The sequence below is a fragment of the Pecten maximus genome, chromosome 4, assembly GCF_902652985.1.
Source record: "Pecten maximus chromosome 4, xPecMax1.1, whole genome shotgun sequence".
Classification (NCBI taxonomy): domain Eukaryota; kingdom Metazoa; phylum Mollusca; class Bivalvia; order Pectinida; family Pectinidae; genus Pecten; species Pecten maximus.
Window position 1 is genome coordinate 32,031,626 of NC_047018.1, and position 17,688 is coordinate 32,049,313.

At 36.5% G+C, this 17,688-nt stretch overlaps 1 protein-coding gene and 1 pseudogene across 1 annotated transcript in view; both read right to left on the reverse strand.

The window, feature by feature from the left end:
• Positions 1-13,500, reverse strand: part of LOC117325839 (structural maintenance of chromosomes protein 6-like) — a 38,632-nt gene extending 25,132 nt beyond the window's left edge. The window contains exons 1-15 of the mRNA XM_033882332.1: positions 13,386-13,500; positions 12,416-12,563; positions 10,445-10,559; positions 9,965-10,070; positions 8,303-8,439; positions 7,767-7,909; positions 7,196-7,297; positions 6,877-7,014; positions 6,548-6,628; positions 5,517-5,752; positions 3,919-4,083; positions 3,089-3,267; positions 2,285-2,460; positions 2,014-2,040; positions 1,812-1,895 (exon numbers count right to left, since the gene is read on the reverse strand). Of these exons, the coding sequence (XP_033738223.1) occupies positions 1,812-1,895; positions 2,014-2,040; positions 2,285-2,460; positions 3,089-3,267; positions 3,919-4,083; positions 5,517-5,752; positions 6,548-6,628; positions 6,877-7,014; positions 7,196-7,297; positions 7,767-7,909; positions 8,303-8,439; positions 9,965-10,070; positions 10,445-10,559; positions 12,416-12,556 (1,830 nt within the window). The 5' untranslated portion in view covers positions 12,557-12,563; positions 13,386-13,500. The remainder of the gene's footprint in view (positions 1-1,811; positions 1,896-2,013; positions 2,041-2,284; positions 2,461-3,088; positions 3,268-3,918; positions 4,084-5,516; positions 5,753-6,547; positions 6,629-6,876; positions 7,015-7,195; positions 7,298-7,766; positions 7,910-8,302; positions 8,440-9,964; positions 10,071-10,444; positions 10,560-12,415; positions 12,564-13,385) is intronic.
• Positions 13,501-14,812: 1,312 nt separating this feature from the next.
• Positions 14,813-17,317, reverse strand: LOC117325842 (annotated as a pseudogene).
• Positions 17,318-17,688: the final 371 nt, after the last annotated feature.

Here is a 17,688-nt window from a genome sequence, read left to right on the forward strand (position 1 = left end):
TATACCATTACCTGGTCTATAAGACTCTGTAACATTACCTGGTCTATAAGACTCTGTAACATTACCTGGTCTGTAAGACTCTGTAACATTACCTGGTCTATAAGACTCTGTAACATTACCTGGTCTATAAGACTATAACATTACCTGGTCTATAAGACTGTAACATTACCTTGTCTATAAGACTATAACATTACCTGGTCTATAAGACTATAACATTACCTGGTCTATAAGACTCTGTAACATTACCTGGTCTATAAGACTCTGTAACATTACCTGGTCTATAAGACTATAACATTACCTGGTCTATAAGACTCTGTAACATTATCTGGTCTCTAAAAGACTAAAACATTACCTGGTCTATAAGACTATAACATTACCTGGTCTATAAGACTATAACATTACCTGGTCTATAAGACTCTGTAACATTACCTGGTCTATAAGACTCTGTAACATTACCTGGTCTATAAGACTATAACATTACCTGGTCTATAAGACTCTGTAACATTATCTGGTCTCTATAAGACTATAATATTACCTGGTCTATAAGACTCTGTAACATTACCTGGTCTGTAAGACTCTGTAACATTACCTGGTCTATAAGACTCTGTAACATTACCTGGTCTATAAGACTATAACATTACCTGGTCTAAAAGACTAAAACATTACCTGGTCTATAAGACTATAACATTACCTGGTCTATAAGGCTCTATAACATTACCTGGTCTATAAGACTATAACATTACCTGGTCTATAAGACTCTGTAACATTACCTGGTCTATAAGACTCTGTAACATTACCTGGTCTATAAGACTCTGTAACATTACCTGGTCTATAAGACTCTGTAACATTACCTGGTCTATAAGACTCTGTAACATTACCTGGTCTGTAAGACTCTGTAACATTACCTGGTCTATAAGACTCTGTAACATTACCTGGTCTGTAAGACTCTGTAACATTACCTGGTCTATAAGACTCTGTAACATTACCTGGTCTATAAACTATAACATTACCTGGTCTATAAGACTCTGTAACATTACCTGGTCTATAAGACTATAACATTACCTGGTCTATAAGACTCTATAACATTACCTGGTCTATAAGACTCTATAACATTACCTGGTCTATAAGACTATAACATTACCTGGTCTATACGTCTCTGTAACATTACCTGGTCTATAAGACTCTATAACATTACCTGGTCTATAAGACTCTGTAACATTACCTGGTCTATAAGACTATAACATTACCTGGTCTATAAGTCTCTGTAACATTACCTGGTCTATTTGACTGTAACATTACCTGGTCTATAAGACTCTGTAACATTACCTGGTCTATAAGACTATAACATTACCTGGTCTATAAGACTCTGTAACATTACCTGGTCTATAAGACTATAACATTACCTGGTCTATAAGGCTCTATAACATTACCTGGTCTATAAGACTCTGTAACATTACCTGGTCTATAAGACTACATTACCTGGTCTATAAGACTGCATTACCTGGTCTATAAGACTATAACATTACCTGGTCTATAAGACTATAACATTACCTGGTCTATAAGACACTAATATTACCTGGTCTATAAGACTCTGTAACATTACCTGGTCTATAAGACTCTGTAACATTACCTGGTCTATAAGACTGTAACATTACCTGGTCTATAAGACTCTGTAACATTACCTGGTCTATAAGACTCTGTAACATTACCTGGTCTATAAGACTATAATATTACCTGGTCTATAAGACTATAACATTACCTGGTCTATAAGACTCTGTAACATTACCTGGTCTATAAGACTATAACATTACCTGGTCTATAAGACAGTTATAAGTGACAGGATCATTCATTTCCAGCACATCCACTACAGCCTTGTAGTTGGTTCCGTTCACACGCTGCAACATAACAATTCATTAAAACATTTTGGTTAAACAGATGATTTAATGTCATACATTTTGTTACAATATCTCTTAACTGTGATGTTAAAAACATATCTTACACAATCATACTTACTCCTTTATTGACATCATGCTTTCTGTCCTGAAAAAGAAAGAAAACAGTTGGAATTAGTAATTTTACATCAACAAACATGTATAGATATAGTCCTTTTTATATAATTAGTATCATTATCCAGACAAATTTTAAAGGTTTCAAAGACAGTAACTGCAATATACTTCCATGTTTTCAAGCTGTCATAGGGAAAAAATCAGCAAAGCAACAACTAGGATAAAACCTGCTGATTTAAAAACATTTTGTCCAACGATATCAATTTCTGAACACATACCTTGAATGCAGAAACAATAATGGATGGCCTTTGTCTCTCAGGACAAACATCATCAAATATCTTTTCCAAAATTGCTTCATCGTGGTGGTCATGACAACAAAATGCATGTATCAGATTTCCAAGGCACCGTTCCACAGCAAATGCCCACTCCATGTCCATCAACTTGAAACAGGAGCCTATAATCACATCAATTACAAGCATACTGAGCATTGTTAAAGCAAAACATGTTGCCTACTGGCCCCCAATAGCTGATATATTCCTTTACAAGTGTCTGAAGTTGGACCCAAATCCCTCAAGGAATGAAGCCTCTAGAGTGCTGACAAAGATTTTCTAACAATAGTAATGGGGACCTTGACCGAAGAACACTGAAAATGGAGTTTGTTTGAGACAGTATGGTCCTTTATGATTGGGTGAAGTTTGGTCAAAATCCCTCAAGGAATCAAGGAACGAAGCTGCTGAAGCACCGACAATCTTTGGAGTGATGTTGACCTTAATTTGGGCCATTTTGGTATTTGGGAATCGAATGCCATCATTATCAATATACCATGTGTTATACGCACTTGCTTATTATTGTATATTTAAGTACTGTTTTTTTCTGTACCTGCATCAAAGTGTATCTGTATTGGGATAACTCCATGTTTTACTTGGTGCATATAGCACAGCATTTCATGAACATTTCAAAAATAAATTTTCTTAAACACATCGTTTGAATAGTGGTGAGTTTAATAGAATAGCCAAATAATACAGGAAGTACAAGGTGGCGCTGCTGGAGGTGTCAATAATAACAGTAAACAAAACAGTTACCTATTGGCCCCACTGGTCGACGATGGAATTGATGACGACGGCATCGTTCCTCTATGTGCTGTAGTAGTGTTGGCATGTAGGGCCCAAATCTGCGAATGTTGTCCTTCTTGGCTTCACTAAGATTCTGCAAGTCCTTCTTGACCTGTCTCACTCTTGTTTCTACATTCTGCTGCTCGGCACTAGAGGGAAACATGGAGTTGTTCATTCAAAAAATGTGATATTCTTTTCCCTCACTGATGAATTTGTTTTAATGTTTGAAGCCTAAAAATTATGACTATTGATACACAAAATAGTTCTAGCAGCTTGTAATTTACAAGAACTGCTTTATAAAGACAGCTATGGTATCATGAACAACAATAATAAATCAAAATTTGCATATTACTTTAATTAACTACAAAATACTATACTACCACAATTTGTTTAGGGAAAAACAAGACTCTTGGTAACAAAACTACCGATATAATTTAGAAATCCACATATTTTACTGTAATTTAGAGCTGTCAGTCTAAGCATTAGATCTTGTTTTGCTTTTTTTTTTACTTTGCCAATATTTTAGCAGAATGCAAATTACTGAGATAATATAATGAAAATATTATAAACTCATTCTAGTGTTTTTCTGTGGTGACTATTATCAGTGTGTCAATTCATCATTGAACTGATCTTGTTTTAATTTGGTTACATTTGAATATGCCAAAATGAATAAGTAACCATAGAATGATACACCACGACAAAGTACTTCTACAATCTCTGATATATTTTCTGTTTGTTGCCTTCATGCATATGAAATATTCTAAATATAAATCACAAATAGTCGGAAAGGTAACACTTACTTGTGTGTGTATTCACGCTGTTTAGCTTGGGAGATGGCTTGACGGTACTGTGCTTGCTGGTGTTCTGTTGTAGCTTGTTGTGCTTTCAAAGCATCCACTTCATCTTCTTTATGTTTTATATTTGTCTCCCTCATCTTTCTCTCAGCCTCATAATCACGCTGAGCACTGGGTGCAGAATTATACCATAACAATAACATTTTCATTATGGGTAAAATTCTTATACTAATTTTTCATTTATTTCCCATTGTCTACTTCAATATTACATCAGAAATAAAACAATGACAAGATTTTAAAAGTTTTGATAGAAAACATAGTCAAACCTCGATGATTCGAACTTCGTTGATTCGAATTTCTCGCTGTATCGAACTTTTTGCTTGGTCCCAAATTTCCTTACTATATAATGCTACTAACGAACCTATGCATGATTCTAATTTTTATAAATTGAAGTTTTCGATGTATCAAACTTTTTTCATGGCCTGTTAGCTATGATATCATAGGTAATTGACATCTCATGATTCAAACAAAAATTTACCTGTACTGACCACTGGACAGGTGTTGGTCGTGACCCCCGCGGCAAGATTTCACACTTCTCCCCTAGATGCCCCGACTGACAATAGGGATAACGATAGCGTGTGTTGTCACTCCCGATCATGGGGTTAATTAATAATCAGACCAAATTGATAGATAAAAGGTGTATTTAGAAGCCATGACATTTAATCACTCCGGTTAAACATTTCGGTAGTCGTCTCTGATAATCTTCGCCACCATTGAAATCAGCGGTCGGTGAGTAAATTTTACGGAACTATAAAACAAGCGGACCAATTTTAAACACAAACAATTAGCGATGTCTTCATTCAAAGTGTCACGTTTCAAACTTATACATAAATATCCAAGTAAATCGCTTATTTGTCATTCAATCATGCATTCTCCAACCGATCGGCATTCCGTATTTTATATGCACATAACGTAACCGCACGTGTCTTTAGCAGAAAAGCCTAATGACTTACGTAAGTGTGCATTGTACTTCTTTTGCTTTATCTGTTAAATGCGATATAAGTGTTTTGTAACCGATACATAGTTTGTTTAATTAATAAAATGCTTAGGTATAATCAATGAAAAGTATTTTTATTTTGTTTTGTTTGAGGTATAAATTAACTTAACTTTTCGATGTGAGCCTGACAGGCGACGATCAATATGATGACACCGAGGACATGTAACGTTAACATATATGGTCATTATCAAGAAAACATCAATCTATTGTCAACCATGAATAATTCGAAGTCCCGCTGTTTCGAAGTTTTTCTGTTAGTCTCTTGAAATTCAAAACATCGAAGTTTGACTGTATCTAGTTATGATGCAAAACTCACGTAATATCATCAAATAAACTCTTAAGGTTCATCTGCCATGTCTCAACAAATTTGGATTGTAAATACATGTGGGTTGTGTTAACATTCTTAAGCCAATTGAAAACGATTGTGCATCAGGTGGAAACAGAAGCACAAACAAAACCCCTGAGTCCTCTATAATTACCTTGGAATTAAAAGACAATCTCATAAGCACTAGAACTGGTAGATATAGAATATAACCTTGTCCCTTACCTTTTCTGTATCTCTTTGATCCTTTCCTGGAGGAGATGTCTGTCTTTCTGTACCTTCCTTAAATAGCTCTCAACTTTCCTCAGGTCATTCTGTGTATTCCTCGCCACTTTCTTTTTTTCAGAGACCTCTTCTTTGGCAGCAGTATATGCTGGTTGGAGGTCCTGCACTTGGTCACCCATCCGCTTCAGCTGCTCTTGTATGTCCTTCTGTCTCTGGACGCACTCATCAACTTTAGACTGGAAATATAGATACAAGTGAGAGACAGCATGTCACGTTGTTCTTTATAAAAAGATGAATCAAGACATTTGAAAATATGTATATATATTTATACATGAAATTTGATGGCTCTTAGCCTTAAGAAACAAGAGGGGAATCCTAAGGATTTTAAAGTTATACCTTAATTACCACAGTAATACCACTTGAATAGTATTTACCATTTACCATTTATACCTAACTGGTTCCCCTTCCCAGAGAATGTTTCTGACAAAATTTGGTCAAAACACCTTCATCCTAAGGAAAAAGGATTTTTAGTTTACTATTGGGCTCTGCCCTGTCAGTGCCAAATTGGCAAAGAATTCATAAAAACAAAAGTTGTCAGAAGACAACAAAGCTTGGTGAGTGTGTTGAAATTTCGGAATAAGTTTTTTAAAAGTACATAGGTCAAAGATCAAGTTTCAGGTTAGCAGTCCTCAAATGTAGTACCAATAGGAAGGTCTTGTCACAAGGAATGCATGTCAAACATGAAAGCCTTTACAGTTAACATACAGTGGCCAAGGACCTTAGGTTTAAGTTTTTTTTAAAGTAGGTCAAAAGTCCTGGACAAGGTCAACTGGTCCGCAAATGTAGTATCAATGGAGTCTTGTTACAAGGAACACACATGTCAAATACTTAAATTAGTATGCTGACAATTTGTTATTTTTAACAATATTATCAGATAACCAATTTCAAATATTAGATTTAATCTGGTACACATGATACACATATCTCTATATATTCATGATAAAAACCATCAGCGTATAAGATCTACTTACCTTGGCCTCAACCACTTTCTGTTTAAATTTGGGCAGCCTGCTCTCCTCCTGCTGAAGCTCTTTTGTCAGGGGTTGGAGGTTCTGAAACAGATTTATAGACCGTAAAGCAAAGCCAGGTACTGCCAGCAATCAAAGTCCCCAACTTCTTGCCAACAATTGGTATATAAAATGTCAATAAACTTACGATCGTAATTCTGTATAGTATGTGACCCCTATTTCTGTATAAGAGATTCCTATCCCGATAGGTACTCGCATGCCCAATCTATATCAATGCACAATTTACCTTTCTTCTTTAAGATACAGGCCTTGATAAACAAACTATGACTTACTCTCTCTTTCTCCATTACAAATGCCCATGCCATACTGTCCTTGAGATCTTTGATCTTGTTCTGTAGTTCTTTGATCGCTGTCAGTGATTTGTATTTTCGTTCCCATTCAAGAACTTCCCTTTCCAGTATTGGCAGTGACTGTAACATTATTATCAGCAGATAAATTATAACTAATGCAATGATTCTTCTTCTTAAAGTCACTTTCTTGACCTTATCTCTTTTTTTTTTGTTATTAGAAGAACAATTTCATGTTATATCATATTAACTTTTATTGTACTATTTTGAATGAAAATCAATAAAAAATTCCCGATGTTGTCACCTGTTCTTTCTTTTCTATGATATCCCGGGTAATTTCCTTCTGTTCATTGGCCATGGAGTAGTCAATCTTCATTTGTTCTAGCTGAGTGGCCTTAAGGAAAAACTGTCAAAAACAATTAGAACTGTAAGCAAATGGTTAATGACCCCCCCCCCCCATTTGTAATCATGGCATCCACATGACATCTTTGGCACCATTGTATTTGCTATCCACCAAAACCCTTACATACCAATTTACAGCTTAATCGGACAACATCTCAATCAATTCTGACTAATTAGAAGCCTCAAATTTGTTTCCATCCTAAATTATAAGCATTAATGTTAACTACTTAACCAAGTTTGAATAAGATTAATCTCAGGACTGATGAGCTACTAGCCATTACACAAAACCTGTGTGAAGTGACCTGGTTACCATGGCAACCAAAATTTCCAAACAAGAGGCCACAAAAGGGATCTTGGTGCCCACAATCGAATGACCTTATTGGATCTCTGTAAGGCTGATCTTTTCTCTACTTTTCTCTTCTTCCTCTTAACTTATTTTGAAAGGAAGTTTTATGACTTGCTTGCAGACTTACCTTGTATTTATCATGTGGACTCTTGGAGTTGAGGAAGTTTTTACTTGTCTCTTGGTTGAGGATCGATACTGGATTGTCAACTTGAATGTTGAATTGGTCAAGAATGTAGGTCAAATCTTCACGCTTCTGAGAAATCAGTCGACCTATACAACAAAACATAAGTTATTCCAACTTACCAGCCCATGCTCATAAGTCAAAGATGAAATATGATATATTTATATAGAAAGATAAGGAGCTTCGTCAGTGTACAAAATTGTGCAATTTCATTCAAAGTGTTACCAAACTTAAATCCTGCTGCAGTAAGATTTTTTGACAGCACTTTATATAACTTTTATCAAGAGTAGAAACCTCAAAACATTTGTTCTTTTCTGAAAAGTGTTGACACATGCATTTTTAAAATTATGTTCCTCTCAATTTATGTGCAAAACCAACCTCCTTTGTGAGAGTGTATTCACCTTTTATGAAAAGTGAAAAAAAAAACACAAAATATGATATGCTGTTAAATGTTAGACCAGAACAGATGAGATACAACTTACCGTCTTCAGACTTTAATCTGTAATGACTTCCACCATCCTTGGCAAACTTGCGTTCCACTATGATTGAATTGCCATACTCTTCCGGTTTGTAAGCATCTGGACCACGGTTCCTCAATTTAATCATAACCTCTGCTGTTCTACAAACATCAATATTTCAGATAAATCTTAATTTGTTCAAACATCTGTTATCATGATAGAGCTACCAACACATCATATTATTATGCTAATGGGGTTAACATACAAATCTGTGGTAAATCAAAAAGCAAGGTGGAACAATGCAGCATCAACTTGTGAAACCTTATTGCAACAAAATTCATGAATGATAAAAATACAACAATAATTTGTACTTTGGGCATTAAAAATCAATTAATTGGTTCTCAGACTTGCTGGCATCCAGAAAATGTAGCCGCAATACCGATTTTTTCACAAAGACAATAAAATAAAATTGCCCTAATGCGCTGATAAATTCGAGAGGAAAAATCCTGAGAAATTGTTCTGCATTCCAGTTCGCACTTTAGATGCACCGATATTTCAAGCATTTGAAAGAAAATCAGTTACAAGTGCTAAAGAGACCTAGTTTAATGCACATGGCTGACCATCTCCATGTGGACGATAGCTGTGATATCCATACATATTCGGAAAGTATCAACAATAATACTGCCATGGAACATACTTGGGTGTTTTGGGGAAGATTTTGCTGTTTTTTGTTGAAATTAATGAACACAGAAGTTGCTTCAAAGCATTTATTAAAACATCTCATTTTAATGTGAATGATTTTTTTTTAATTGCCCAAATCCGTGTTGTGTCCAATCAAATGATAAAAAAATATCTCCCTCCCTTGTCTATTTTTTCAAAAGTTGGCCTGAGAACCAACTAATTAATTTTATTTGGGCCAGACGAAGCTGAATTATTTCTCATGAACTAAATTCTAAGCTTACTTAACTCTTTAATTTGTCGAAGTGAAGACTTTATCTTTGACTTGATTTACAAAATTAATCATTCTTGAAAGATATCACGATTATTCTTGTAGACACCAAAATGTGGACAAATAGCCTGATATGGGACTGCTCATACCCCAATAATCGAATGTTACCTTGCAAATTTTTGACATGTGCGTAAAAAGGATAACTGGGATTGGCCAGAGATTAATTTAGTAGGGGACATAATCTGAATTATAAACAATGTTTGATTTGTTGAGAAGTGTTAGATTACTTACCCCCAAATAGTAATACACATTTATTCACATAAATCAAAATGGTGGGATATTTACATACAATTTACTATACAACCTAAAGTTTCAAATTGCATAGTTCAACCTGAGATGGCATTCCATTAGCCCGAGCTTCCTCTGGCCCTGACACCATGTCTGGTGTAGGGCCAGAGCTATATGAAAACGTGGAATTTTCCCGACACTGTTTGGTGTAGCCAAGAATTTGGTGCAAATACAATAAAAGCGGATGTGAAATAATATCTACCTTAAATATATATGGATAAATGAGATATTTATTTACCCCATAACACACATTTAGTCCCATCTAGGTGTTTTATTCCGTCCATATAGACCCTCGCTTTACGCTGGCATTCCATATCAGTATTGATCACTAAATTGATGTACTGTTCATCAGTGTACAGTTGTCCATCCCTGTGTTAACTAATACTTACTGTTTCCCAGTTTTAATGAAGCTCTTGATAGTGTTTCCTCTGCTTGTGACATTTGCTTTCCCACCAAGTCCTACCACCAAAGCCGTTATAATTGCACTCTTGCCACCTGACAAAATCAGGAAATTTTCACTTTAAAAAACCATGCAGATACAATTTACACTTACAAATAAGAAAATCTTTTAAAAAAATTCATGTAACATCAAATGTTTAATAAATCTATTTCAGAACACTAACTTATTTACAAACTTCCCAAATATAGATATAAATTAGCATATTACATGGAACTTCATTCAAAAATAAGTTACTGTAGTTAATTATTTTTCTCTCCACAGAATTCAGTAAATATGTCATCATGCTTAATTAAAGAATTATATTAATTTGTTTCCAGATCACATTCCTTTGTACCTCCTCTGTTTGGTCATGCAATTCAATATTGAAGTTTACATTAAATTAGCATAAGCTGATGAAAATACAACTTGCTTCCATTTCGGCCCATGATGAAATTGACATGTGGTCCTAGACTAATATCTAAACGCTGGTGGCACATAAAGTTCCGTAAGTTAATCTTTTCCACAATACCAATATCTGCTTCTCCCTGTCAAGACAAAAAGTCTACATTTAATTCAATTTTAAATCTTATAATAAATTGATCAAAGACTTTAATCAAGATAGAAGACAAAACTCCATATTTGATAAATAATTACCCTGCAACAGGCCCAGTCAGCCATTGCCCAACACTTAACCTTTCAATTAAAGTCTGTGGGCAAGTTTATTAACATACTTGCCAACTTTTTAAAATTCTCATGGGGGAGAAAGTGCGTGAGCGACATTTTTGACCGGAAAACACATTTCACGCGTGACACATTTAGCAAACAAAAACTAAGGGGAGATAATTTGCTATTGGAAAATAAATTCCTTGCATGAACACTTAAGCTTCCTTCCCTCACTGAAAAAAAGGGGGGAAAACTTACTTCAAGCTTGACCAATGATCTTTTTTTATTCAAGTTTGGAAAGATAATTATATAAGCAACAAGTAACAAAAAAAAAAATGCAAAATTACATCATTTTTAATTATTTCTGGAAATGATTTAACTCACTGTTCACTCTAAATAAAAGTATTTACTTAGATATGTTATGAAAATTATGTTGTAAGATTGATGTCAGTCAATTAAATGCAAATTATCACAATGATATCACTTTCTATCAAGCTTTCTCTCCAGCAGTAAACTTCAAAAGAAAATACCTAAACTGTCACGATAAATATCTAGAGTACAATATAATATCTGAATGAAATTTCAAATGTTTCCTTTCGATTACAACAAAGACAATAATACAAAAATAAAATAAAAAGGGCTGTACCAGCAGTTGTAATCACTATTATAGGCTTACATGACAGTATTTAGTTTAAGAAAGTGAGTATTTGTGGACATGTTTCTGTCTTTCAAAATGTGAATTGGGAAAGTTTCTGCCAAAATAAGTCTCTGCACACGAAGTATGCTGATGCTACGGTGATTGAAACGACGTTACCTACCGGCAACCAGGCCTTCGGTCTATATGGTCGTTATTGTGAATTTATTTCCTTGTGCTAATTATCTAAAGATCAGCCAATGTTTAAATGTAGTTAACATTTCAATAAGTAATCTGTCAAATTTGATACTCCGTTGATAACGTTAACATTGCCAGTGTTGTTTTCACTTTTTCTGTCCGAGATATACTGTCAAGTAGAGGTCGTTTATGCGCTTGACATCAAAGGCAGTATACGAAGCCATTTACAAGCGTTTAATCAACCATGACTGACCTGCTACAAAACCATCACCACTCGTCCTCAGCTTAATTGGTTTTAATTAATTGTTTATTTATCGGGGTATTGTCACCCTTGCAGTCAGTGAAGTGTCAGAATTTCGTTACGGTCTGTGAGCAGGTCAGTTAACTGACCAATGCCCCACACATATGTCTTTCACCAGCCAGCAAGCGTTACCTGTCATAGGCCTAAGTGAATCTAACAAGATGAATAGGGGCTCCATACGGGGTTATCAAGACATATTCTCCAAAATCGGGAGAATACGCTATGTTTTATCTATACGATCGGGAGACGGGGCAGGGAGTCTGGAATCGGGAAATTCCCGACTAAATCGGGAAAGTTGGCAAGTATGTATTAACAGAATTAACACAGAAACTAAATTTTAATTTAGATGATAATATTAATGAACAGCAATGAATGATTGGGCTTATAGCTGGGAAAGTATATATTACCGGATATATACAGTAGCTGCTAATATATTGCTAGCTTTATGTTCCAGTTCTGACACAGTTTGCATTTAATGCATCCAAATTGCATACAAATTAAAAAGGCCAATGGGCCTGGTTTTTGTTTAGGAATTCCATCCACTCTATCACAGATGGATTATGTAAAAAGACTTCATTTTTAAATTAGCTAGAGTATCAATTTACCGTGGATTTTTCAATGTCAGCTCGGCAGGTAAGGTCCATATCTTGGCTCTGATCCATTTCATCATCATCAGATTCAACAATATGTCGTTTCCGTGGGATCTTTTCTCCCGCTCCATCACTGCTTGCTTTTCGTTTTGACATTTTACTACTGAAAAAGGCAAAATATTATTTATTTGAAATTAACTTGTAAAAAGTTAACACTGAAGGCATTTAGGATACCTCTACCTTAAATAAGGAATTGAAGATGCATGTATGATTTTTGTTATCTTCCTTCTAAACAGTAATATTATTGTCTCCCTTAGTTGGTGGTTGGTTCAAGGAAACAAATAAGTCAGATGAGGTTACTGATAACTACATATTTTGGTCCGGCAGCCTTGGGCTGTCTGGAATCTGGTCTGACTGCAAGAACGTTCAGACCAGCAGCCCTGTAACAATGGGCTGCTAACATTTTCTTTTATACTTTCATTTTTCAAAACATTTTCAGAAGACCCTGGAAAACTCAATGGTGCAAGATTTGATATTTTATGCACAAAATGAACCAGAATGCAGGAAACAACATGTAGAATTCAAATTCTTCCCCAGTGTTGGGGCTGTGTGATGGAGGGATAAACCCCCAGATCCCCTAGACTGTGACGTCGACTTTACCCGGTTACCTTTGGCTTGATCCAAAATACAGCCCGGGCCGTCTCATTTTAAAACCCTGTCATGTACATTTCCCCGAATGAGAGGGAATTTTCCATAACGTAAATTAAATTTGATAATATTCTAACATTACCCCTCAAACTAGGCCTAGCAAAACCAAAGCAAACCAAAACTCCTATTTCCTGTTGCTAACAGTTGTGTTGGGAATATGACAATGTATGAAGGCGACGAGATCATGATGATCATAATGCTCTTTAAATTACCACATAATGCATTGTTTACATGACAAAACAAAAATACAACGTTCTAGCATGAATAGAAGCATTACGTGTTCAGAGTCTTGTTACTGTCATCATTTGTGGACCACTGGTCAGCTCGAACTACACTCGTTTGTTTGGCGCCAGATCATGAGTTTACATTGTAAGGTTGGACTAAAAATAAACATATTGAGGTGAAATAATCCGGACAGCGACAAGAAGGGAGGTAACTAGCAATTTATTTGAGGCTTAACTTATAAGGGACGTAAAATCTACTATTCTAAATCCCGGGCCGATATTTTAAACGAAGTTTTGGAGACATTTTTTTTACAATAAAAATGTCTTTTAGTCGGTATTTCTTTAAAAATATATATTATATATCCCAAAATTCTCCAGAAGTGATAGCCTGCACCAGGGACATATAATAATATATTATATAATCTATTATACGTCCCTGCCTGCACTTAAAACAATGTGGTAATCAGTTTATTTATTTGTTTGCCTTTGTATTGATTTGACGTTAACTTATTATCAATATATCGAGCACTCATTACAACCTCCAAAACTGCTGCAGATATGAAAAGCCTAACCGAATAGATACTGTACATGTAATACATATATATGCTACAACGAGTATGTCTGAGTATGTCATTAATTATACCTACATGAAATTTTCGAAATACCAGTTCGCTTGTGAATACTTGATGATTCGGTAATCAAGAATGTAACTCTTGCACTTACAAGATATACTAAAGGCATCTATGCTATTTATTTATATGACGAAATAGTTTTAAAAATATTCAGAGCAAAGTGATACAATTTGATTAGATTAACGCGGATTTGTATGGTAAGGACTCAATGGCAGATTTGAGGGGGGGGGGGGGGGGGGGGGGGGGATCCTTCCAGAACCTCTCAAGAAATAACGATAACAACTGCAATTTTAAGTGTCAAAATCCAAGATAGCCTATCGGCCATTTTGTTTTCTGGGTCAGTCTCAAAATCAAATGAGCACATCAAGGAACCGAGGGAACCTAAATATGAAGCTTGAGAAAAACCTTCCAGCACTTCTCAAGAAATATCGATACTAACGATTGTTTATGGATGGACGAACGACGGACCATGGATTAAGAGCGATTTGAATAGCCCGCCATCTGAGGTTCACAGAGGAATGTCATGCTCGTCATTATCAGATTGAGGAAAACTAATCGGAGTTCATGCTTTGGGTTGTGGGAATCATGTTGTCTCTTTATGTGTTAATGCTTGTTCCGACCACAGGAAGATGCATTTTTTAGGCGCAGTTTAATATACTATACGTATTGTGAGGATTTTATCTTTCAATTACCCACATGACATACCTGTTTAGACTATGATCATTATGGTAAGCTATCAAATATAGTTGCAATATAAACTTTTTAATTAGTTTATCCAATGAGGAGGTTGTTTATTTGATAACAGTATTCTTTAAAGAAGATGATATGAAGAAAACGCAAGTCATATATAAAAGGTTTTTGTAAACAACATATTTATTTTTTTCAGAAACATTTATAACAAATACAGCATTTTGTCCGAGGTTTAAGAGTTAAGATGATAAGATTGCATGAAGACGAGTGCCGAGGGAGACACCGTCGGCAATAAAAGTGGGGAAAATGTGAAAATAGAAATATATAAAACAATCTAATAGGGTAAAAACAAAGAAATGGTCCAACAATAGAATGAAAGAATAAAGAGCAGGGAAGAACAGTGCTGAACAATAGTAGAGTAAAACAGAGCAATATCAAACAATAATAACAACCTCGAAATGATAGAGTAATATAAGTAATATACTGAACTATGATCAAACAAAGTCATTTGTTTAGCAGTTCACAACACAGCAAAAATATACACCAGGACAGGTGTTTTCATTATCGATATCATTGTTTTATTAACCTTTGTGATCAGTGGGATGTCCATCGTTTAGAATTCCAGACACATTTAATCCAGTTCATCTATTATAGGGCCACCGTTGTAGTTGTCGGCAGTTTCACCACTGTCACTGTGTTGAGAGCCACCGTGAAGTTTGGTCATGATGGGTGTACACAGTTTCTGGAATTCCTTCAGTTTGTACTCGAATTCCTCTACCTCTGCTGTTGTGTTGCTATCCATCCACTTAATATGTTCATCACAGCTTTGACTTACAGTAGCCTTTTCCTCCTCTGACAGTTTGTCACCTGCATTTTCTGTTGCGGTTTTGACATTGAAAACGTAACTCTCAAGTTGATTCTTTGCGGAAACTCGCTGTCTTTGTTTATCATCCTCGTCTTTGTATTTCTCTGCGTCGGCAACCATCCTCTCGATGTCGTCCTTGCTGAGCCGTTCCTGGTCATTAGTAATGGTAATGGTATTAGTTTTACCGGTTCCCTTTTCTGATGCTGTAATGTTGAGGATCCCGTTCGCGTCGATATCGAACTGGACCTCGATCTGAGGTACCCCGCGAGGAGCTGGAGGAATTCCTTCGAGATCAAAGGACCCCAGTTTGTTATTGTCTCTGGTCATGGCGCGTTCTCCTTCGAAAATCTGTATGTTGACACCTCGCTGGTTGTCCGAGTACGTGGTGAATGTTTTAGACGTCTTTGTTGGGATGGTCGAGTTTCGGTCTATTAAGTTTGTCATCACCCCTCCAGCTGTTTCTATTCCCAACGACAGCGGAGTCACGTCCATGAGAAGAACATCTTTGATGACGTCACTTTTATCGCCAGTAAGAATGGCGGCCTGGACGGCGGCACCATAGGCCACTGCTTCATCAGGGTTGATGGACTTGTTTAGTTTTTTCCCATTCATGAAATCTTCTAGCAGTTTCTGAATCTTCGGTATTCGTGTGGAGCCTCCTACCAAGATAACTTCGTGAATCTTTGATTTATCTAGCTTTGAGTCCACTAGAGCCTTCTCTACTGGTCGCAGAGTGGCACGGAATAGGTCGGCACACAAGTCCTCAAACCTTGCCCTCGTGAGCTTACTATAAAAGTCAATACCCTCAAACAGAGCGTCTATTTCCAGATTTGCCTCGCTACTATTCGACAGTGTCCTCTTAGCGCGTTCGCACGCCGTGCGCAGCCTCCTAACAGCCCTACTATTTTGGCTGATATCCTTACCGTGCTTCCTCTTAAACTCCTGCATGAAAGTGACTCACGATCCTGTTATCGAAATCTTCCCCGCCTAAATGGGTGTCCCCGGCGGTGGACCTCACCTCAAACATGGAACCGTCGTCAATACTCAGAACAGATACGTCGAACGTTCCTCCTCCTAGATCGAATATGAGAACATTTTTCTCACCTTTCAAGTTTTTGTCCAAGCCATATGCAAGTGCGGCGGCTGTCGGCTCGTTGACAATCCTGAGTACATTGAGACCGGCGATGAAACCCGCGTCCTTTGTCGCTTTTCTCTGGGCGTCGTTGAAATAAGCTGGTACTGTGATGACGGCATCTCTGACCTTATGACCCAGATATGCTTCAGCTGTTTCCTTCAGTTTTGATAGTACCATGGAGCTAACTTCCTCTGGATTAAACTGCTTGGTCTCGCCTTTACTTTGCACCTGTAACTTGGGTTTACCGTCACAGTTCACAACCTTAAACGACCAATGCTTCATGTCCGACTGAACGTTCTCGTCATCAAACTTGCGCCCAATTAGTCTCTTTGCATCAAATATAGTGTTTTCAGGATTCATCGCCACCTGGTTTTTTGCCGCATCACCTATGAGTCTTTCCGTATCCGAGAAAGCAACATAACTAGGTGTTGTCCTGTTGCCTTGGTCGTTTGCTATGATTTCCACCTTCCCGTGCTGGAACACACCAACACATGAATAAGTGGTTCCTAAATCTATTCCAATGGCTGTAGGCATTTTTCGAACTTTTAAGAACAATATTTCGTTAAAACGAAATTTAAGTTATACAATGTATAAAGTATATAAAATAAACTATGTATAGCGCCACTTATAGCTGTTTCCCACCGCTGTTAGTGCTACGCTGTCGAGCTTGTATCCAGGACTAACAAATCCGAGTCAGGACAGTATATATAACCCGCCAAACGAACATTCTAGACATTTCTAGCTGTTGTATCTGAAACCAACACGTGGATTTGTTATTGTTTGTATACGTTCGGGAACTCTCATACTCGCCCTATACACCGCCCGGCTAATACCGAAGCGTATCGAGTGTGATGACCTAGTGGGGTACTGCGGTCTGGACTAGGCTATTCTAGACGTCTATTCTAGTATGTTCCCCAAGCATGACAGTTGCTTGTGTAATTTTAACGGATAACAATTCCTTATTTAGATCTGACACACTGTCATTCGGTAGTACAGGGAAGTGTATAATTAGTGTCATCCATATGTTAAGATTC